This window comes from Bos indicus, chromosome 6, assembly GCF_029378745.1.
Source record: "Bos indicus isolate NIAB-ARS_2022 breed Sahiwal x Tharparkar chromosome 6, NIAB-ARS_B.indTharparkar_mat_pri_1.0, whole genome shotgun sequence".
Lineage (NCBI taxonomy): Eukaryota > Metazoa > Chordata > Mammalia > Artiodactyla > Bovidae > Bos > Bos indicus.
Window position 1 is genome coordinate 22773575 of NC_091765.1, and position 24040 is coordinate 22797614.

The following is a 24040-nucleotide window of genomic DNA, read 5'->3' on the forward strand; positions in this document are numbered from 1 at the left end:
CGAGAATTTGTGGATTTGGGGGCGGGCCCCTACCAGGAAGAGTGCACAAAACTGCCCTTAAGTCATTGCAGCGCTACAGCTCCTGTTACCAGCCTCGAGGTTCTCGCGAGATCCGCCTCCTCAATACCAAGTGAGGAAACTGGGGGACACTTTCGGGAGGGGCGTGGGGCGCGATCGCGCAGCTGCCGCTTCCATTACCTTCCTGCCATGGTCTCCTTCCGGTTCTCGATGCTTCTCTGAGTCTGAGGGTTTCCGCCGGTCGTCTACCCTTCCCCCCCAGCCCATGACCCGCCTCCGGCCCCCGCCCTCCAAGTCCAACCTCCGATCTGTTTAATAAGAAGGTGCTGTTCCGAAAAGGAGAAAGGGGTTGGCACAGATACGCTCGGCCCCTGACGTGGGGAGCAAACCGTCCGCCTTCAGCCTTAGATTCGTCCTGTGCTCGCGACGGCGGCGTTGGCGGACTGATACGCGGCGGTGAAGAGGCAGGAGGAGGGGGGAGGGGCGGAGCGTGGCAGCTGGCAGTAGTTCCGTCAGAGCGGACATCTTGTGGCTGTGTCGTGCGCGTGAGCCCCGTAGGGCCGGGGAGGCACCAGCTGCCGCGCGGGGAGGAGGCCGAGGCCGCAGCGTGAGGGAGGCCCCGGCCCCTCTGTACGCGTGGGTGTGGACGGCTAGGGGAAGGGAAGGGAGGCTGGCCCACTGGCTGGCCGGGTAAGGGGAAATGCAGGCCTTCGGTGGCTTCAGGGACCAGCCTGTTGGGTGGGGTAGGGTGGGAAGGCTAGAGAAGCCGGGGCCTCTTCTGCTTAAGAGGGAGGGGGAATGGGCGCGTCCTCGCGCCTAAGCCGGAGCTTCAGGGGCAGCTCGGGCGCGTGGGGGCTGGCGGTGGCTGGGCGGGCGCGCGCGGGAGCGCGCTGGAAGGCGGAGTGTACGGTGGCGTCAGGGGCGACACAGAATAGCTCTAGCTGCGGGGACAGCAGCACACTTCAAGCCTGTTTCCTTCCCCTCCCCGGCCGCATCTTTGAGCAGAAACCGAAAGGAGCCGGGCGTCTGTCCGGAGTCTCCTGTTTCCCCCTCCCCCCTTGCCTTTCTTTGCCCTACTGACGCCGGCATAGCGCCGACTAGGCCCCGGCTCCTCCTCTGCTGCGCCCCGGACCCTGCCCCGCACCCACCCCTTTCTCCTCCGCCTCTTCCTTTCCCACCCGGGTCTCTTCCTTTCTAGAGGCCGGGAAGTCAAACTTGTAGCCACCCCTCCGCTCTTCCCGTCACCCTGGCCCCCTCTTCGGGCCGGAGCACGACATAGAGGCTGGCGGTGGCTCTGCCACCCCACCCACCCCGGATCGCGACCGTTTTTGAGGGACTTGGATTCGTCCGGGTCTCTGCGGGGCCTGTGCGAGTGCTGATTTGCTCCGTTTTTGCAAAAGGCGCCTGTGTCTGGCAGAGCCGGTGTGAGACGAAGAGACAATCCTTCCCAGCCGCCAGGATAATCAAGAGTTTTGGCCGGACCTTCGAGCACACACCGAGATAGTGAGGAGCCAGACGAAAAGCACAGACTATGGCGCTGAAACGGATTAATAAGGTAACCCTGGGGTTGAGGGGAATGGGGTCGTGCGATGAAAGGGAGGCTCAGCCTGGAGGAAAGCCTTGAGGAGGGGCAGTATAATATGGAAATATCCCTCCTTGGGTCACTTCCATTGGGGGATGGGGAATGCGGATATACTTTATGAAGAACGCGATTTGGAAAGAACGGAACACTTCTGGCGAGTGAGGAGTGTTGTCTTGAGTGTGTTTCAATGGAATCGGTGCAAATTCGGGATGGAGAGTGATTTCAGGCGCCTCGGTTCTTCTGTAAGAAGTGTTAGTCTCCTCTGGGAGTCAGACTTGGCCAGAGACGCTCCCGCAGATGTCATGGCGTTCCTATTCTCATTGCTTGAAAACTTTGTTGTTATGTGAAGGCTCTGTGCCTTCTGGAGTAAGAAACATGGGAAACTCAGAGGAGAGAAAATCCAAGAAATCGGCAGGTCCCAAACTTGATAAAGGGGTCAGCGTAGAAGTCTTGGCAGCTGAAGAGTAGTGAGTGAGTCTTCATCAGAAAGTGATCGTCGATTCTGGGCAGGTTACACAAGCATAAGTTGGGTTGGGAGAAGATGGGCTGACAACAGTGTTGCCACTTCCTATGTTTTGTAGTTGGGCTTTTCACCCGAAGCTATTTATCAGAGGCACACCGGGAACTGATGTAAAACCCTTCTGGAAGCTCCGTTTTTCTTTGGCATGGGAAGAGGGGGAGGGTAAAGAGTGAGATGGCAGCAGGAGAAGGCTAGTACCTATTTTTGCCTCTGTCCATTTAATAACATTCTCTGGGGAAATTGCTTCGCCATATACAACGAGGTTTGATGCTCAACTGTGGCTCCAAGTTGAAAAAAATAGGGTTTTTTGAGGTTTTGGGGGTGAACGGAACCTCTACCTCCGGTAGTTTAGTCTCATTTTCTTGCTCTAACTTCTGTCCCGCATTTTAAGATGGCGGCTGCTTTAACTGGTTCAGGCTCTTTCCGGCATCTCTTCTTGTAATATGAAATAATAATCTTTGTTTAATGTTATCTTTTATATCAGACTGTACACTGCTCTAAGACCTCCTACTTAAGACTTAGCTATATTCAAACTCTCAGACTGTATTTTCCTTTTTTGTAACGTGTGTGTGTGAGAGATGTTTGGTTCTTGCACAATCAAGGAGGGTGGAGTATTTCCAGCTTATTTGAAAAAAATGCTGTGGAGTAAATTCAGTCTTAATAAAACTAGGAAACAGAGAAGGTTGTGGGTTGCAAACTTTGGTCTTGATAGGTTACTTCTTTTAAGAGTTTACATGGAAGGAATGGCTAGGACTTGGCTTTACTAAAAATAGACCTGATTCTGCTTAATTTTACCTTTAATGTGTGACTTTGGAATATATTTGGCAAACTGCTGTTTTATGAAAGATAAAAGTTTAGATCTTCAATGTATTGATGTTGAAATGGTGAATTTTATTTCAGGGCATCATTGTCATTGTGGGTCTTTGTGAAATATAAATTTTTTATTTTTGAGACAGTGGGAAAGGAGTTTAGGAGTTAAGGCTTTTTAAAGTAAAAAGGATTATCAGACCTCTTTCTGTGACCACTTTGAAGGCCAGCAACACATTGGCGAAGCATGGTTATGTTTTGCAGTATAGTTAATACAAAGAACGTAGCATTCATTGCAGGTCAACACCTTTTTTCTATAGGAATTCATCCAGGCCACTAAGATGTGGAATGATTTCAGAACCATAGATTTTTATGCATGTGAAACAGAATACTTTAAAGGAAGGTCTCATTGGTTTTTTTTCTTTTACAGGTGATACCCAGCTGCTGTGACACCACTTTAATCATTTAAAAGCTCTAGAGAGGCAATATAATGGTTAAGGGTGTGAACTTTGGAGCAATAAAATGCTCCAGTTAGAATTTTAAGACTGGGAAAGTTTGTATTTGTGTGCCTCTGTGTTATGTATGAGCTGTGAATAATTGAGTGTTGAGTATGTACCAGGCACTATTCTAGATCGTACTAAGGATGCATCAGTGAGCAAAACGAATAGAGTCCCCAGGATTTTTTTTTTTTTTGGAATTAAATCAGTTCATGTGTGGCTTTAAACAGACTCCCAGCACCTGGTACTCATACTATTACTGCAACTTTAATATTACTGTTTTTAATTTGCAAGAGCTTTTATTAAAGAACTTTTCTAGTCTAGTACTCTTCATCAATACCAGACTCTTCTTTTATAAATACTTAGAAGGTCTGTATAATACAGAAACTGGACGTACGTGGGACATTATTGATTCAGTCTGTAGAAAAGTTGTGTTATTTTTGGTTTTTAGCTATTTAGTGTCAGAATCACATGGTCAAACTTAAAAAACCAAAAACTCAAAATTTTAGCAAATGGACAGCTCTGATGGGAGATACTCTTTATTTTAGGCACTTTTTTTATTTTTGAATTTTTTCTTTCCTGCAGCTGCCCAGATTCTAAATAGATAGATCTAAATGATAGATCTGTATCCTTTGTTGATATTTTATTGAAATGCTTATTTTGGGTATATTTTTAATCAATAGTTCATTTGATTAAGTTTTTGAATTTCTTTCCTGAAGCTTATGTTACAATTTTGTTTATTTCTTGGACCAAGCAACCTTATCAATCAACTCTGTTATTTTTCCTCTTGTCTTCTTTGTTTGGACACACTGTGATCTTACAAGGCTGTTAAACAAGAATCAAAAAATGGGAACTCCCACAATGGTTGGTGCTGTTTTGGGGGCCATAGGCAATTTTACTACTCTTATTAAACAAAATAACCACTGTCCATGTATTTTGAGGAAGTATAAAGAGAACTTTACATAAAATATAATATGAACCAAACCTGAAAAGCTCAGGCTTTGAGTGTTTGCAATGTGTCAGAACTGTTTGAAGCACTTGTATTAACTCATTTAATTTTAAGACAGTCCAAGGAAGTAGGTATAATTGTTACCTCCATTTTTGAGATTAGTAAACCTGAGGCACAGAGAGATTTTAAAAATCTACCTAGGGTCATAGCATGGGAAAGTTAAGATTAGAACCTAGGCTGTTGGACTCCAAAGTGTGTGCTCTTAACCACTACATTTTCATGTTATCTTTTTAGGGGGTTGGTATTCAAAAAGGTTTCTTTTGCATGTATCTTTCTGCTAATAGCTAGGTTTTAGCATCTACTGTGTATTGAACACTGTTTCTAAGCCCTTTATGAGTATCTACTCATTTTATCCTCACAACAACCATATGAGATGGATGCTCTTACCATTCCATTTTACACATCAGGAAATGGGCATGGAGTAAGTTACTTGTCTTATGCTCAGATGGCTAGGAAGGGACTGAGATTCAAACTAGTCTGCTGCAAGAATTCAGACTCCTAAACTCATTGTGAACTGCTACTTTGAACAATTTCAATTCCTAAATTAAATTTTGCTTCCTGAAATAACCTCTCCTCTTACTGAACATTTAGATAATTGGGATTTAACTTTATCCTTAGGTTATAGCTAATTCTTGAGTTTAGATCTGAACTGATACAAGTTTTGGAAGTAGAAGTGAATTTCTTTTTTGGTTAGTATCTTCAAGGACTAAGGGAACTACTGTGCTGATTTTGCTGACTAATCACTAGGGGGATCATAAACTGGTTGCCAGTGAATGTACAGGCTGTATACGCCATGTGTCAAGGCTTGTCTATAACCAGCTAAGTTTGCAGGGCATTCGTTGAGAAATGCTGATCATAAAATTACCTGTTTTTATTTTATTTATTTGAATAAGGTTAACTGATACTTGCTTTGGTTTCATCATGATCCTCTGCATTGTTAATTCTGATAGTTAAACAAAAGGGAAGTTGAATACTCTTGCTTTAACTCTGGGGAAAAGCATCACTGGCTTATCTCTATCATATTGTATGTTAACTCGTGGGTTCAGGTGTCCTTTGATACCTCAATTTTTGAGGATTTTCCAAAGCATTTCACTATAATCTCTTTATTAAAGATGACAGACACCAAGTTCCTAGAACTGAGATTGTGTTAATTAAATCCTAAATTAGGTTTTGCATTCTATTACATACTATGTATGTGGATTTTGACAGGGGTTACATTTATGTATTAGAATGTTAAAAACAGTTTTTAGAGAGTATAAGTACATGAGGTCTTAGCAGACTTACTGAATCATAAATCATTTCTCTGGGATCAGGCATAATTTTGAAATGTCCCCTAGGTGATTCCGAAGCCTCCTCTGGTTAAGAACCTCAGACATAAGCAGGGGGATGTGTGTGTTTTCGGTCATGTCTGAGTCTTTGTGACCCCATGGACGATAGCCCACCAGGTGGCTCTGTCTGGATTTTCCAGGCAAGAATACTGGAGTGGATTGCCATTTCCTTTTCCAGAGGATCTTCCCGACCCAAGGATCAAACCCATGGCCCTGGTGTCTCCTGCATTGGCAGGCAGATTCTTTACCACTGCACCACCTGGGAAGCCCTAAGACATAAGGAATAATCATTGAATCTTACTGAGGTCTTAATGTTTGGCACAGTAGTCTAGTCCCAGGGGACAAAATACAGGGAAACCTGTTATTACCTGTGGGACTCTGTTTTGAGTGAAGGAAGCAAGCATATAAATACATAAATTGATATTTGTCACCCTGTATAACTTTTCAAAGTTACTATAAATCAACAAACATTTATTTAAGATAAAGGGAATTGTTATTTAAATATCAGATTTATCCATTATTAAAACTAGATTTGTCTAAATATCTTTCTCCACTATATTTTGTTATTGTTGAGTATGTTTTTTCATTTATAACTACTTTAGCCCCCCCTTCCAGAGACAAGCTAGTATTGACAAAATTAATTTTATTTCACTGGAAATTTTGTGCTCTTGATCTAGTTTTGCTATCCAGTTATATAGTGTAACTAAGAATGGATGCGTTTAGTGAGTTTATTATTTGCCAATCTATGTTAGATGAGGTTTGGTCTCAAAATGGTACCCTTGGCCCTGTTATGTGGGGAGGGTAAAAGTTCAAAGAAGTATTTTATACTTGCTCAAACATCTGATTTTTATCTCCAACTATACTGTGAACATGATATATCATTTAGAGACCTCGAACCAGCTTTGTTTAAATTTGTTGTTTTTAACTTTTAGATCTCCTTGTGTTTTACCACTCCTTGGTTACTTGTTCATGCAATACTTCACATTAATTCTAGTCTTGTTATAATTTCATGGCTAATGTATAACTGGATGTTTTCAACTAGTGGGCTGATGTTAATTTTGTCTTCCCTGTCTTTGAAATGCCTTATTTGCTTTCGTAGTTCAAAGCGTAGAAACTAGATTTGGTTCTGTGTCTTTACCCCCATTTAGAGATAATGCTTACAAAAGAATAGCTTTGAGTAATCTTAAGTGAGCTACTTTAATGGTGATTGAAAGAAAGAAAATTATAGTATTATTCACTCAAGCCATTCTTTGTACTTTGTCTGAATGAATAAGCATACTTGTCTCATAATTATAACTAAACAGGAAGTTAATTTCTTGTCAGTGATGTAATGAGACATGGTATGCAGCACTTATCTCTTAATCCTTAAAGTAAAAGAAACTTTTCAGAATTTCTCAGAAGTTACAAATCCCAAGCTAAATTGACTTTTAAAAGGGCTACTCCTTCCATATATGAAATTGTTCAGACCTGAAAATCTTTTTGCCAAACTCCCTTCTTTTGAAATCACTTCCAGTAGCCATGCATTTCTGAAATATTTGTTTTTCTTCCTTACTGTTTGTTTCTATGTACAGTATTTAAATTTCACAACATTGAAGTTTAAAAATTTTTTGTTTACTTCATAGCAGACTTGATGTTTATAAGAATTAGAGCAATTATTGTCTTACTAGTTGGGCAATTAATACTTCATGTTGACCTTTATCATTGGTCTGAGGATATACCTTTATATTTGCTAGATTGTAAAGCCTCTTTGAGGGTGATTCTTATCTCAAAATTTCTTAAGGCACTTATTCTCTTTGCTTCCTACATCATGCCCTCATCTTATCCATCTCCTAGGGTAATATTTTATGTTGGTCAGTATAGGTTTAAGAGGCAAGATCTGTCTTTATCGTGTGGATTTCCATGGTCATACAAATCTTCAAGTGAAAGTGTTGAAAGAAATTGGCTCTTAAATAAAATACAAGAAATAGCTTATACTAAGGGAATGAACTTTGTTTTCCCCAAATTGATGATACAAAATGTGTCTGTGCTACTTGAGTCATTATGACTTTGATGCAAAATGGATGGCAGAGATTGGAATAACATGATTGTGGAATGTGGTGGTAATTATTATACTTAGTATCATAATTATTGTACTTGACCTTACCACAGTAGTCATCTGAGTTAAGTTTTGCCAAGTCCTTGAGAGAATGATGGAACTAGACAAACTAGAAAAGGTTATTTAGAAAGTTACACCTCAACAGCAGAATTGATTAAATAGGAACTTTGTTTTTGTAAATGTTGGCTTTGGTTATGTTGCTCTAATGAGTAAGTAGTGGTGGTCATTAAAAGAATGTTTAGTGGAATGCATAAATAATAGTTACTGGAGGTTTTGAATCTTACTAATAACTCATCCACCCATATGTCTGGTCTATAATTTGGTTATTCATAATCTTATTTTTTCAATTTATAAGCTAGAGAAACAAAAGCAAATATTTAGCATTATGTTTAGACTTCTGCTCTTAGCCAGTATCTCTCATCCTTCTCATGTTTTACCTCTAATAGTCAATTGTCAAAAATACTGTGTCCCATGATGATAGAAGCAAAGATCTTCCTCAAAATAAACTGTAGGCTTTTGAGTCCCACATAAACAATGGTCAGACTCATTACTGTTTAATCATGTACCTCCAGATGAAAACACTCACTGGCTTAAGCTATACCTGTTGGTTGGCTGTTAGAGAAAAGTCATTGACTTATTTTTCTGTGGGTCTATTTAGGCTTTTAAGGGAAAGGAGAAGCATATTTCCCAGTGGGAGAAGGCCTGGATTCTCACACTGCCAGGTGTTCAGGAGGTCTCAGGAGAAGCAATTCAAAGGGAAGTGATCCTCAAAGGAGATTTCCCCACAAGAGCACATCATGGTGAAAAAGTGTCTTTTTTTTTTTAATGGACAATACAGTTTTCAGCATTGTGCCCTAGTTATATTAGGGGCTTCCCAGGTGGCATAGTGGTAAAGAATCTGCCTGCCGATGCACGAGATGCGAGTTCGATTCCTGGGTTGGGAAGATCCCCTGGAGTAGGAGATGGCAACCCACTCCAGTTTTCTTGCCTGGAAAATTCCACAGACAGGAGCCTGACAGGCTGCGGTCTATGGGGTCGCGAAGAGTCAGAAGCAGCTGAGTACACACACGTAAGCATACGTAGTTAATATGTTGTTGATCCATCTTAGTGCCCTTTCAAGGTGAGTGAAGCCTTTAGCTAATGTGTGCCAAACTCCCTGCCCCCTATTTTCTATTTCAGTGATCTTGATAGTTGGTAAAGAACCCACCTAAGTAGTGCTTTTCTCTATGGTCTGGAGGTATGGTCAAAGTACGAAGACTTCGTTGGTTATATATATGAGCTGTTCTTTCTGATTCTTGCCGCTGTTCCTCTTAAACTACTAAGAAGCAAAAAGCTGACAATTGAAGTTTTTCGTATAATTTTATAAGTTGTTTTTGTCTCTAAAGCCTTTGAAACCTTTAGGTTCTAAAGTCATTTTGTAAGGTGAACAGCAAAGACAAAATAGCTTTTGAAAATTCTTTGAATAGATGCTACATTGGAAACTGATCTCAAATCCAATAAATACAGTTCTTGCAGTGCCACAAATAATTGTTTTCTTACTTGACTTTAAAGTCCACATAACTTGAAAAATGGGTAACCTAGGCTCAATCTGAGTATAGTGAGATACAAACCAACGGTGAAGAAGGAGAAACAAGAAAACACCAATTTTCTGTGTCTTGTTTAATTTGTGGCATTTATTCCTTGAGTAAAATGAAGAGTTGGGTTGGTGGGATTGAAATTTTTGTCTCCAGTTTGCAAAATACCGTGTCAAAGTAGTCATTAACTTTAAATACATCTTTGGAGCAAGGACACTTGAGAAGGTAGCCTTAAATGTATCTCTAGACCTATCTTTTAGGTTGTCTAGTAGATAACACTGCTTTGCTCTCCAACCAGTCCTGAAGCTCAGCGTGTCTTACATTTGGTTTGATTCAGTCTTTGCTTTCCCCTCTTAAGGGGGCACTAATGTAAAATGGATAGAAGACCTATTTCCATAAGATTGTAAGGGTAAAGTGATCAGTGTGTTAAGATAATTTTCATCCTTGGTGACTTAAGTTTATGTTCCTAATGTAGTTATCTATTCATCTATCCTTTGTAGCAGGAGTTCCTACAATATGTGGGTGAGGATGGTCTTTGATATCCCGTAAGTTAAGTAAAAGTTATTGTGTGGGCATCTGTATTAGGGATAGAGGGTCAGCAGTTCATCAGATTATTAGAATTCCTAGTCTTTGTCACAAATAATGCCATGTACATGGCTAGGAGTGTATGAAAATGTGAAGAAACTACAGAAACCAAATTTAGGATGGTCAAAAAAATTTAGGATAGTCTTGTTAACTTGTCAGGGAAAGGGATGGGTATGTGGGGAGTACATGAAACATCTGCAACACTTAAAATCTGAAGATCTAGAAAGTCAGTCATTTCTAGTATACTATTGCTGCTGCTGCTGCTAAGTCACTTCAGTCGTGTCGGACTCTGTGCGACCCCATAGACGGCAGCCCACCAGGCTCCCCTGTCCCTGGGATTCTCCAGGCAAGAACACTGGAGTGGGTTGCCATTTCCTTCTCTAGTGCAGGAGAGTAGAAAGTGAAAGTGAAGTCGCTCAGTTGTGTCTGACTCTTAGCGACCCCATGGACTGCAGCCCACGAGACTCCTCGGTCCATGGGATTTTCCAGGCAAGGGTACTGGTGTGGGGTGCCATTGCCTTCTCCAATACTATTGCTGGTACATCAAAAAATTCAACCATTTGTCTTGCTCAGAAAGCGATCAATGGCTTCGCATTGCCTGTGGAATAGGCTTTGCCATAGTATTCAAGACTCGAAAGATCCAGCCCTGATTAACCTTTCTAGCCATATCTGCTACTCTCTTAACCTGTACCCCACTGTGTGTCTGGTATACCAAACTACAAGCAAGTTTTTTAACATCCTGTTTTCTTTCACTCCCCTGGATTTTAATTTCTCTATCTTGAATGCTTATCCCTCTATCAAGACCGAGCTCAAATATCACTGGTTTAAACTCAGGCAAGGTTAATGATAACCGTTTCAAAATTCACAAAGCAGTTGAATGCCTTTTAAGTATTCAGGTTGTTTGAAACGTAATTTTTTAATTTTTTTATATTATGTCTGCTTTCTATTAGTCTATTGGGGAAGGCATTCATGGTCTATCTTGTTATTTTCAGATGTAATATGCTTGACACCAAAAAGGCAATCTCCATATAAATGAATAAATGCTTTGGTGAAATGTGCTAATATTACGCTTTTTATTTAAAAATAGATTTTACTTAAGCTTCTGTCACTGAAAGTTTAGCTCTTTACCAGGTAAGACACATGATTTCTTTCTGGTTCTCTAGTTTGATTTTTCAACTTGGCTTCATTTATGTTTCTTACACATGTTACAGCCAGATTAAAGCAGTACATTGTATTTTCATGGGATAAATGTGTATAATAGTAATAGAACCCAGGTAACACTCTGCTTAAGATGGTTATCTCTATTTTTTTGTCCCCCTACTTATTGGATTTGTTAGGAGAAAACTGGAATAGTTAACAATCAAAGCAGTAACTGTAGGAATTAGAGCAGGCTACAGCCTTAGGAACTGAAATTGCGTATCTGTATGCCAAGTATGTCTTTTTTAATCTCTGCTGCCCAATGTGGCCTCTTTTTCTTTGGATTCATCATGTAATTTCAGGGCTTGTGCCTGCCAATAGCTCTGGGTCACATCCCTGCAGCTCCTGATTAGAGAAGGAAGGAAATGACCTTTCCAGTTTTTAGCTTCAATTTGAAAAATCTCCGGTAGGGATAGAGGGACAGACTGATACAATCAGGTTCTAGCTTGCGTTATTTCCAGCTCTGAGCTAACCACTGAAGCTGAAGGTATGAAATTCTATGATTATCCTTTCTGAATAGTTGGTTAATGGTAACTAACAATCACCCAACACTACAGTCATACGTTGAGAGTAAGAGAAAAACATTTCCAGAAAGGGAAGGTGGTTTGAGCACACTTCAAAATGCTGCATAGAAGAGCACCTGAGATGACTTCTTAAGCTTTTCTCATGTTTTTTCACTGCTCAGATATTTTTATGTTTTGGTGTCATGAGAATTATTTGGTATCTTTGAAGTAAGTCTTTGTATTTATATAAAAGGTATTTTGATCCTCAAAGTTCAGATGTTAAAGTGGATTTTGGTACATAAGTTAATTGGCCAAATAATAGATCTTTGAGTATTAAGAGATGTCTTAGTTATGGAGAACTTGGAACATAAAGCATTTACAAATTATCTGAGGGGAAGAAGATCCTGAAATTATGGGAGTGAAGAGCTGAAATTCAGTGCTAACTTTTCCTGAAATTGTTCATTAACTCTAAAGGAGTGAATACTAACACATAAAGGCTTGGTGATTCAAAGATGTCCCTGTGCAGGAAAACTGTTTCAAAATATCTAATTAGTCTTTTTTCATAAAATGTGCAACTTTTAACAGGATATAGATATATTCCAGGTCAACTGTAGATTCCTGAATTTTATTATGAAGGGGTTTCAGCATCACTTCTGTAATGTGTTTAAGTACATAAAAGTACATGATTTGGGGTAGATCTGTGTAAGAAACTAATGTTAGTAATATTTGAATGCAAATGCTTACTAGACATTTTTAGATAGAACTGCATGAAATTGCAGTTTCTGTAGTTCAGAAAAGGTCAAGTATTAACAATTTTGTGTGATTCAACCTGGGCTTCCAGGTGGCACTAGTAGTAAAGAATCTGCCTGCCAGTGTAAGAGGCATAAGAAACTGGGGGTTCGATCCTCTGGGTTGAGAAGATCCCCTGGAGAAGGAAATGGCAGCTCACTCCAGTATTCTTTCCTGGAGAATCCCCATGGACAGTGGAGCCTGGCAGGCTACAGTTCATGGGGTCACAAAGAATCAGACACGACTGAAGTGACTTAGCACACACGCACGCAGTCTGGTAAAATGGTTTCTTTAAAACCACATCCACAAATAGTCCCTGAATTGCTGACCTGTTATTACTAATGTATATTGTAGCATGAGCCAGACAGTTGCTAGATGATTATGTTATAGACAACTAAGCATAATCACACAGGCAAAAGATTTAAATGAGCTAAGGCTATAATAATGTAGCCTATTTATAAAGCAGATTGATTTTGTTTAATAAATGAGCCACCTATCCAAGAAATCTTGCCTTCCAGATGGGTAGTCTGCTTGCTAAGTACCTAATACATTAAATACCAGATAGTGTGCTAGCATACTTTTACCTCATTCATCCCTTCAAAACTTCTGTAAAATAGGCATTTCTATTTTAGAGTGAGGAAATAACGCTAGGACATAGTGGGTCTAAATTGGATTAAAAGTGAGACTCCACTATGATCATGTTGAGGGAGGAACATATTCATCGTCCTTATTTCATGTTGCTGTGTTTGAGCATTTGAGTTGTATGCACAAGTTTGTATTTGGTTTTAGTAGCATTTTTGTGTTAATTTATTGTCGTATAGGAAAGCAGTGAGGGTGGTTCAGAATAGGTACATTTTTAACCTTAAAATAGACTTTTTTGGACCCTTATGATCTTTAAGAGGAAATCAGACTGCCTAGGTTTCTGATTTATCTTTTTTTCATTGAACCAGTTAAACAAAAGAACTTGTTAAAGAAGTTTGAGACATGGAAAAAAATTCTCTTTGTATCAGTTAGACTGTACTGGATTCTTAACTACAGTGCTTTATGGGAGTTAATCTGGCCTATGACAGAGTCATCTGGATAGTTGATTAGTTCAAGTTGCCAGCATTATTTAATTTTCTCAAAAAAAAAAAAACTGTGGTTCAGTTCTAAGCTAAAGGGGTGTGTGTGCGCGTGTACTCGGTTGTGTCTGACTCTTCAACCAGTTGACTGTATAGCCCACTAGGCTCCTCTTTCTGTGCTTAGTTTCACTTGTGGGGTTTTTTGTTTTGTCTTGCTTTAGCTATTTGCTTAACTCTGGGATAAGGGCTTCTGTGGTTCCTACCCTTCAGAATCAAAGTGTTTAGAATTAATTTTCTCTAATATGTTGAACATATGAAATAAATTTACATAGGCAACTGTAAAGGTCTGATCTGAACTTCTCATCCATCTTCTTAAAGTTGGCTCCTGGCATTCCCTGGCTGTCTTGATAAACTTAAAAGTAGTTTAAGTTTCAGAAGCAAATTGGCAAAGTGTCTATCAAGGCACTTTTCTGTATAACTTAATACATGTACAGCACAATAATTCTGCATGTATAGTGCAAAATGATTACTCTTAAGGACAATTCTTTATTGACACTTTTTTTTAAACTGGAATGAATCTAAACTCACATTTCTAAACAGTTGACTGTTTTCTGAAGTGCATTATTTTGACCGCGTAGTAAAGGCACATACTTCTCGTTATCTTCCTAAAGTGTATTCCCTGCCTTTTCTTTGAAGTCCATTATTGTCCATGTGTGCTCAGTCACTAAGTCGTGTCCCACTCTTTGTGACTCCATGGACTGTAGCTTGCCAGGCTTCTCTGTCCATGGAATTTTTCAGGCAGGAATACTGGAGTGAGTTGCCATTTCCTCCTCCAGGGGATCTTAACAGGGTCTATAAATTGCTATGCTGTAGAAATTTACATACTGGTATTTAGAGATAAGGCTGTATCATAAATTTTTTAAAAACTTGTAAAAAAGCAGCTTTGTTTTCTTACAAGATTATCCCTATGGGTTATACACAAGTCATGGAAGGGTTAGATACACTTTGGGAATTAAGGTCAAATGGAATTGTGGAAGCTCTGTATTTTGCTATGTGCAAACCACTTTTCTACCTAGAAAGATGGATTGTTCCAGAGTTATACTCAATGTTGAGTGAAAGACAAGGTGTTGAGTATAGGGATAAGGAGATCAAACCAAAAAGGATACTTACCTGGCCCCATGAGAGATTTTTTAAGGAGAAAATGAGGTCACTGGGTAGTGTGCTTCAGAACAGTATTTAAGAAAGTAAGGGCCTGTGAGATGGTCTGAAAGTTCAGCAATAATATGAATGTTGAAAACTGCCCTAAGTTCTTAACCTAGGGAAGTATCAGATTACAACATTTTCATTTTGTAGGACAGCTTTTGTTCATGTACAGGCACACCTTGAAGATAATGAGGGTTTGGTTCCAGATGACTAAAATAAAGCGAATATCACAATAAAGCAAGTCACACGTATTTTTTATTTTTGGTTTCCCATTGCACATAAAAGTTATGTTTACTATAGTCTGTTAGGTGTATAGTAGCATTATGTCTTTAAAAATGTACATACGTTCATTTAAAAATACTGTATTACTAAAAAACACTAATCATCTGAACCTTGAGCAGGTTGTAATCTTTTTTCTTTAACTGACATAGGGTTTGAAATAGTGCAAGAAATTATCAAAATATGGTATAAAGACAGAAAATGAGCAAGTGCTTTTAGAAAGAGGGCCCTGATAGCCACAAACCTTCAATTTGTTTAAAAACAAAACACCCTCCCAACCCCCACACAGTATCCATGAAGCATACAACAAAACAAGGTATGCCTGTGATGGAAATTCATATCAGTGTGTGTGTATGCTTTCATGACCCTTAGCCAAGATGATTGTTCTGCTATGCGTCTATAAAATAACTATGCCTAGTGTGTCCCAGGAACTGGACTAGGGTTGGTTATGTTTTCATTTCTTATGAAATGTATTGTTGATGTAAATTGTGATTATATGTCCCTTAAAGAATGGTGTGAAAATAACAAAGCAGATGACTCTTTCTGTTACGGTCTTATGACCCAGCGTTTTCTATCTTGGTGTAGGAACTTAGTGATTTGGCCCGTGACCCTCCAGCACAATGTTCTGCAGGTCCAGTTGGGGATGATAGTAAGTAATTTTCAAGTTTGATTTTTTACCATTAGTTTCAAAAAAGCTTGTATATTTTTAGACAATAACAAGAGTATTTTCTTTTTCTAGTGTTTCATTGGCAAGCCACAATTATGGGACCTGTAAGTACTGATAATGAAAAGCAAAGATTTAATTAAAAACGCAGCATTAATCTAGTTTGTAGTTTTTAACTAACTCTTTATAGCTTTATTTCATTACATTGTAATTCTATTTGGGATATGCCATAATTGTATTGCTTTTGAAAGAAACTAGTCATTTGTTAAGTACAGTATTCCCTGGGTTCTATGTTTAGCATTTCTGTGACCTGTCAAATATCTCTTCTAATTTTCCCTCATAGCAGTGTAAAGTATTGTCACAGAACTTGCTGATTTACAGAGCCAATTAGTTTTCTGACCATATCATGGTGTTACTCAGAGACTCTGAATGTGTAACTGCCTAAAATCTAGCTTAATTGTATTATTTTGATATTTTGAGTTTTTCTAGAACTTTAGTTTCATATAAAATTTGAATATTTTTAGGTAGAAAGTGATATTTTGAATACAGCAAAATTCCTTTCTATCCTGGGTAGATAAGAAACTGTATTGCTGGATAATTGAATATTCAGAATTATGGATACCATCTAAGAATTTCACAGAATTAGAGCGCAGTAAAACATCTTGGGGTAAGACTGTATCTTGCACAATACTTAACATTTTTTTTTTAACTTGGAAGGCACGTGAGGATTTCTGTTCTGAGTTGTGTGTTTGTTACTGAATTTTCTGCTTTCTTACCCCTTTTGTATTTTAATTTCAATATAAATGGCAATAATGTACTAGGTGAGATAATAAGTAGTTCATAATTATAAAAGAGGAAATACCCTTGAAAAGTTAGCCAGAGGGTGGGTTGGATTAGCACATGTTTATTTAACAGTTCTGATTATAAATAAGATGGAAGGGGATATTTTTAATAGTTCAAAGTATGTCTGGATTATCCTAATGAAAACTACAGAGTCAGGATTGTTTCCAGTTACCTCCAGGTATATTTTTACTGTTTTAAGTGCTTGCTTTTGTCTAATTGGTAACAAAACTGTGATCTGCCACTGCTTTATGCTTCCCACCCCCTTTAAATATACATATTTATGTGACTCATGGCTGACCCAGTTTGGCAGTGTTTTATTTTTTCTCTGCACTGCATGACTTGGGGGATTTTATGATTTCCCCAGCTAGGGATTGAACCCGTGCCTCACTTCAGTGGAAGTACTGTGTCTTACCACTGAACCACCAGAGAATTCCTGACCCACACAGTGTTTTAAAAGTTGACAGTCTTCGCATAAAAACCTTCTGACTAGGCTTAGGATGGAATAGCAAGTGCTTCCTTTTTTTCAGATGAGATGTGTGTATCTGCCACAGTCTACCAAGTCCACTTAGGCACTTAAATTTGCAACTTGTAGAATTTTCCCATTATAGATCACCAGTTTTCAAAGCACAGAATTCAGTACAATGCCTTGCCATATCTGAACCAAATAAAACTCATCTTTGATTCGGAGGTGCTTTAAGATACTCTCATGAAAATGAGTTGTCAGTACTAATAAAGCATGAAAGAGTTGGTAGTCAAGACTTGTGATTGGATGGTGTGTGTAATAAACCAGTTATTTTAAAACAGTGTTATGTTTTTCTGCTTGATTTTTGAAACTGCTTTTTTTATTTATTCCCTTCCAAAAGTTCACCTTTAGTAAATCAAAGTGAAGCATAATTGAGGAGCTCATTAGTAGTCTTCCATAGAATAGGAAATTGCTTATCTGAAAAAATTTTGGGGTGTTTGATTTGCTTTTATTTTCAGGAAACATTTTTCATTTATTTCATATATATATTTCAGATTATGGTTATTTTTTGCTAATTTTTTTTCCAGCAACCTGTTAATATAAAGGATAGCAATTTTCTTCTTTCAAAAACAAATATTTTATTTTCAGAACTCTACCCCTGATTAACAAGAGCAAAAATTATGTTTATACCATAATAACATAGTTCTGCTTTCGTAACATTAGCCTCTGAAATTTACTGGTTTTCTACGGAAGTTAATTCTCATTTTTTGACAATATCAGGAATGAGTCAAAAGTTATAAAAACTCACCCAAAATGCAGATCTTAATCGCGTTTCATAAGTAAGCACCTAAGTTTCGATGTCAGCTTGTACATGGTTAACAGTTACCCTTACTATTAAGTATATCAATGAAACAAACCATGTTACTTTGACTTTTGACTGCATCTTTGTGACAAAACATCACAGTTTGATTAGATAATTTTATTTTGTTAGTAGAGTTACTGTTGGATTTTGGTGGAGTATAGTAAGGAAGTGCTCTTGATGATGGAGCAAAAACACATGATTCTTAAAACCTGTGTGCTACCTTATTCTTTCTGAAGACAAGATACTTTGGATCACACATGCTGATAAAGCTTTGAAAGAATTGGCAGACCATTGCGAGTTACGTGGTGTTTAAATTTTGTTGGTTATTTTGTACTAAGGGAAATTTCTGTAACAAATTGATGCAGTGAGAAGCTGCTTAATTTCCTTACCTGTTTCTGATATTTCTGTGCTTACTTTTTAAAATTGGAAATGGAGCTGTTAGAAGGAATTTTGAAATTATTTTGAGAACCACAATAACTTCATTCCACCTAATCTAAGATAAATAGTCATTCACATATTGTGTGTGTGAATAATGTAATTGTTGGCAGCCTGAGCAGAATCAGCTACAAAAACTATCTGAAGTAAAATATTTGGTCCATATGAAATGTTTTATTGTTACACAGGGGTGAATTTTTCAGTTTATGTTGACTATTACGTTTTCCCTGCAAAGGCTAATAATACATGAAAACTCATCTTTAGTACACTTACTCTTTAAGGAGCTGTATAGTGTAAGAGGAAAATTAAATGTTAAATTTTTGTTGAATAATAGTAACTATACAGAGCAAGATATTTTAAAAGGGCAGCCAGCAGTTTGGACTCAGGGAGGACTGTATTATTTACCTTTTAAAAAACATTTAAGCATCAGATGGACCCTACAATATAGGTAGAATCCTGTGGGTAAGGAAGAATATTCCAAGTGTAGGGGAAAGAAATATGAGAAAAATGTGAAGCATTATTTACTGTGAAGTAAGAAACGTATTCTGGAGAGGAGGTGAAAGATGAGACTAGATTGTTGGAAACCAGATCATTAAAGCACAGGAATTTGAACTTCAGTCTTGGCAAGCTGTGCTTGATTTCAAGCTGGAGTTAACTTTTATCTTGAAAAGACCACTTCAGCATTAGGGTGAGGCATAAATTGGAGGGGAAAACCAGAGTGAAGGCAGGAATACCAGTAGTAAACCATTGCCATAATGTAGACAAAAGTTAGTAAGATTTTGAGCTAAAGCAGTGGATACAAAGGAGAGGACTCCAGTTCAGAAGACTATTACGGATTTTTGAGATTTGGTATCTACTATGAGAAGATGGGAAAGAATCAATGATGAGATCCTAGTTTGTGGCTTGACTATTGTGGTTTCAGTTTGAGACATCCGAGTAGAACATACTCAATAGGCATTTGAATATATGTCCTAGAAGGAATAACTATACTAAAGATAGATCCTAGAATTACCAAAATAAGTGTGGGACAGGAGATAGAAGCAGAATATCAGTATATCATTGTTGCCTTAGGGGAAGAGTACAGACAGACACTGAGGGAGGAGCAGTTTGGACTAATTGTAGCAAAACCAGGGTAGAAGGTTTCTTAAGAAGAGATCCGTTATGTATTATTCTTCATTTCTAAGATTGGCTCAGTTTGTTTATCAAAGTATTCCTTTTTGTTTTTCTTGGTATATTTGTTTGATTTATGGTAAATTCAAATGTAGAGCCTTAGTTTTTAGGTGACATGTTTTGGTTATCTTTAGATCGTGTATTGTTTTTACCAGTTTTTCCTCTTTGCTGGAGTTTTGGTGTTAATTTATAACATTGAAATATTTTCATTCTATAAGTTTTTTTTTTTTCTTGAACAAGTGAGATGAAATTTGATTTTGACTAAATCTATTGTTAGACTACCTTTAAGAAGCAGTCAGATATAATGCTTGATTGTATGAAACTTGGAATGAAAGCTTAAACAGAATTTTTGAAATTAAGCTTAACGAAAACATGTTTTCATTAAAACAGTTTACCCTTAAATTGTTAACTGTACTCAGTAAAAATGTATCTTCCATATGAGCCTATTTTATAAAAGTGTTTGCTATTTGAAGCATCTATTTCCAATGAATAGTCATTATTCAACAATGATATGTTAATCTAATAAATTTGGATCACATTCTTGTGTCTTTGATTTTTCTGTACTTCTCAGATGCTATTTTGCAGTCTTAATTTTCTTGAATTAGAGTTTTGTAGGCATTATGAAGCAGAGGGACATGGAAGTAGGAAAGACATTCAAATAGTAGCTCTCCCATTAAGTAGTATGTATCTTTTAACTTGATGGTCAGTAAACTGACCATGCTCCTTTAAACGCCAGGTATATACCCTTGTTCATTTCTTCATAATAGCTTATAAAATTTCACTATATATCTCTACCAGACTGTAGACTTACCAAGATGAGAAATTATTCTGTGTCCCTTTCACTTACCTAGTAAGTAGAATGGAGTTAGTAATTCAACTAATGTTTATTAATTTTACAGAGGGGTGGGATTAAATGAGCTGTACTACAGTGTCAGCCCTGCCAAGGTTATTTGCCTCGCATAAGGAGTGGGCATAATACAATAAAAGGTTCATGATAGCACTGTATACATCCTCACTCAAATGGAGAGGAATAGGTATTGAGATTTTCAAACACATTTGCAGGTTGACTCTGCATATCCAGAGGCAATTATGCAATTCCATTAAAAAAAAAAAAAAACTCTTTGACCTTAAAATCCTTGACCATATCACTTTCTTTTTATTCTTTGATATGTTGGTTTTCAGAATACCTGGGTTTGAATCCTGGTTTTATCTTGAACAAATTGTATAGTTCACTAAGTTACTTTAAGTCCTATTTTATTTACTCATGAAATGGCAACAGTGATATCTTTTTCTTGGTATTGGTTAAATTAAATGTGGAATACTAGTAAGTTTCTCCCAAATGTTACTTCATACTAATGTTATATGATGTTTATTTACTGAGGAGTTTTTCATACTCAAATTACAATGAGCAAAACATTTAAGGAGAAAAAGTACTGCTGTAGCTTGAAATTTTATATCTTCTGTTTCAAGTGTGCAAAGCAAACATCCCAAGTCTTCCAAATCTAGTAATTTTATGTATTGACTTACTATAAAGAATTTAGTGGTGTGATTTTGAAGAAAAGACTATCATGGTTTTATTAAATGAGAATTTTGAGGGGCCAATTGGGAACGAAACTTCTTAGAAACTTCCTTTATTTCTATTCTACTTCCCTTACTGAGGGGAGTTTTTCTGGTTTGGCAGTGACCAGAATAGCCTGTTAAGGTACAAAGTTGTTTGTGTATATGTGACTGTCATTAGAAGAAATACTCAACAAATACATGTACACTGTATTTTCAGATTATAATTTGATACATTATTATGTAGACTTCATTGTTAACTGTACTTTATGAGAACTAGGATCTAGAACCTTGTGTTTCTGAATAGTTTTTCTAAAATTCTTAGACTTCATGTAAAACAGGATCTAAATTACAATTCCTTATTCTATAGTAAATATTGTGATTTTTCACTAATAAGAACTTTATCATGGAATAATTTAGACTATTTTCGTGTAAATAGGTAATTTTGCTTCATATTAGAGAAATGCTTAGAAAATAAATGTTAACATGAATTATTTAGCATCATTTTAAATAGCAGAGTTAAGCATATTTTTCTTTTCACAGAATGACAGCCCATATCAAGGCGGTGTATTCTTTTTGACAATTCATTTTCCTACAGACTACCCCTTCAAACCACCTAAGGCAAGTATTTCCCCCCCACTCCGAAGTCTGTAAGTAAAGATTTGTATTTTATTCCAGAGGAATAGAACATTCCTAGACATTAGGGTTCTGATTAAGTTAAGGCTAAACTAGTGTGAGTGTATAATGAATAAGAATAATTGGGGCTTGAATGCATATACTGAATTAAATCACTGATGTTGAATGCTATTAGCCTTAGTTAAAAGAAGAGCTAAACCTGGATTTGAACTTTGTAACTGAAGTTAAGAATTGCCTTATCCTTTATGTTGCAAGGCTCAAATACACCATGTGGAAGCATTTTTCCCACTTTATTGTGCTTACACAGATTTGGATCAGTAACTCTAGTGTCTTAAATACTAGCCTTCCAAATACTCACCTTCATTGTGCGTTTTCACATGTTGCTAAAAAGTATACCATATTTGTGTTGGGATTTAAGACTACAATATATTTTGGGCTTTGAGTTTGCACACATAAACTATCTTCACAATTCTGTTACAGGTACAATATGACAGTTACTTTAAATGAAGATACTTTTGTGATATTCAAATGTGTGTTTTATGTACAGTTGGAAATGGAGGTTCTAATACATGCCTTTGTACCTTGATGCCTTAAATGAGCTAGTCTGTATGCTTCGGTCTACATCGGAAAGTTTCTAATTTGTTAGTGAATCCTGAATTCCCTTCAAGTTGCTCCTTTGATACTCATGCTATGGTAGGGCCAAAGTTAACCTTCGAAAAAACCCACCATACCACTGATAATAAAATTTTTGCCACATGGTTATATTTTCCATTTTAATTAAAAAGAAGCCCCTGAAGGATCTTGGTCAGAATATAGGTGCTTTTATGTGTATAACTTTTAGCTATTATATTTTTAAAATTTTTAACTATTTTAAGTGTAGCTACAGTTTTTTGTCAAAGTTTACAATGCTTGTTTTTATTTGGGAAAAATAAAGTTGTTTTTTTATTTTAGGTTGCATTTACAACAAGAATTTATCATCCAAATATTAACAGTAATGGCAGCATTTGTCTCGATATTCTAAGATCACAGTGGTCTCCTGCTTTAACTATTTCTAAAGGTAAAATACTAGCGGCTTTGATTTTTCTAATAGTTAAAGGAGTTTCATTTTTGAGCTGACTTACCTAAGTATTTTTATAATGCCAGCTTTTTTATAAAGATGGAGAAAAGAACAAGAAGTACATGCTTTTTGCTTTTAGCAGTATTGATTAAAGATTTTGTGGGAAGAAGTTAACATTCAGATGGAGGGGGCCATTATTTGCAAATAACAATAGCAGCATTTAATAGCTTTCTTAGTATATTTTTCAATCCCAAGCCACTTGTACATCTCACTCACTTGTTGCCATTTAGCAAAAGTGGTATACCTAAAGTTAACAGAGCTTTTGAACTTGAGGTTTCTTATGGGAAAATTCTGATTTCATTTTCCTGTGTTTCTTATTTTTTAGATAAAAAACCTTTTTAAGAAACCTTTAGTTAAGTTTTCATGTATCATGGTAGGTTGTTTCCTACCTAATAATAGTCTAAAATGCATAGTCTTGGGAAAGGTCTCTAGATATCTGCTCTTCTACTATAATAGGGATCTGTTGTGTGGCATCTTTAATAGGTTGTCTGGTTTCCACATTGGTGTTCCAGATGGAGATGGAATATCTCTCCATCTCTTTCAAACAACTCTGGTGGCTTTTATGTCACTTTTACCCTACAAATAAAAATCACCTACCACAAAGCTACTTAATGAGAAGGAAGTCTGCCTTTTAGTGATTTTCAGTTTTTGATGCTGGCTTATTAGGATTCCTTAGTACACAAAATGAGTTTTTAATGTTGCTAATTATGACTGTATTTCAGAAATTTGAGGATAGCAGCTAACTCTAAGCATTCTTATTTTTTGGCTGAATACTTAATGTAGCATTCCCCAGATTATTTCTTGAAATAGTTAATAGTGTTTTACAAAAAGTTTTATTTTTAGAAGTATGGTAAATGCCAAGTGAAACAGGTTTTGTTTGTTTATTCATTTGTTAAGTCAGGACATCAAGCCTTTTGTGTCCTTGTACAGTGCATTTGAATCTCTTTGAAGGGACTGTCTAGCATTCCCAAAATTTTGTTTGATTAATCAGAAACACTTGTGTGAGGAGTGGGGACAATTTGGGTAAATGCTGCTGTCGTTCTTTTAGGTGCAGCATTATTTTAGGCCCATTTTTCACCCCCCTGGATACATTCAAGTTTCTTTTCAGGTCTTTTCTTTTCTCTTAACACCAGGCACCTGGTATGAAGAAGACTTTAATACTATTTTCCAGGTTTGTTTGGTTTTACCATCATTGGGAATGCACTGTAATACTGAACACTGTTTCTGTAAGTGCAGATTTAGTTTT

At 37.4% G+C, this 24040-nt stretch overlaps 1 protein-coding gene across 12 annotated transcripts in view; it reads left to right on the forward strand.

Annotated features, from left to right (window-relative positions):
* Positions 1 to 24040, forward strand: part of UBE2D3 (ubiquitin conjugating enzyme E2 D3) — a 27938-nt gene continuing 3898 nt past the window's right edge. For 2 of the 12 annotated variants that reach the window (XM_070790830.1, XM_070790834.1), the window contains exons 1-6: positions 490 to 648; positions 1419 to 1573; positions 15633 to 15696; positions 15769 to 15818; positions 21585 to 21662; positions 22629 to 22734. In XM_070790830.1, coding sequence (XP_070646931.1) covers positions 1550 to 1573; positions 15633 to 15696; positions 15769 to 15818; positions 21585 to 21662; positions 22629 to 22734 — 322 coding nt within the window. In that variant the 5' untranslated portion in view covers positions 490 to 648; positions 1419 to 1549. The other 10 variants (XM_019962371.2, XM_019962375.2, XM_070790836.1 and 7 more) reach the window with 9 other exon arrangements.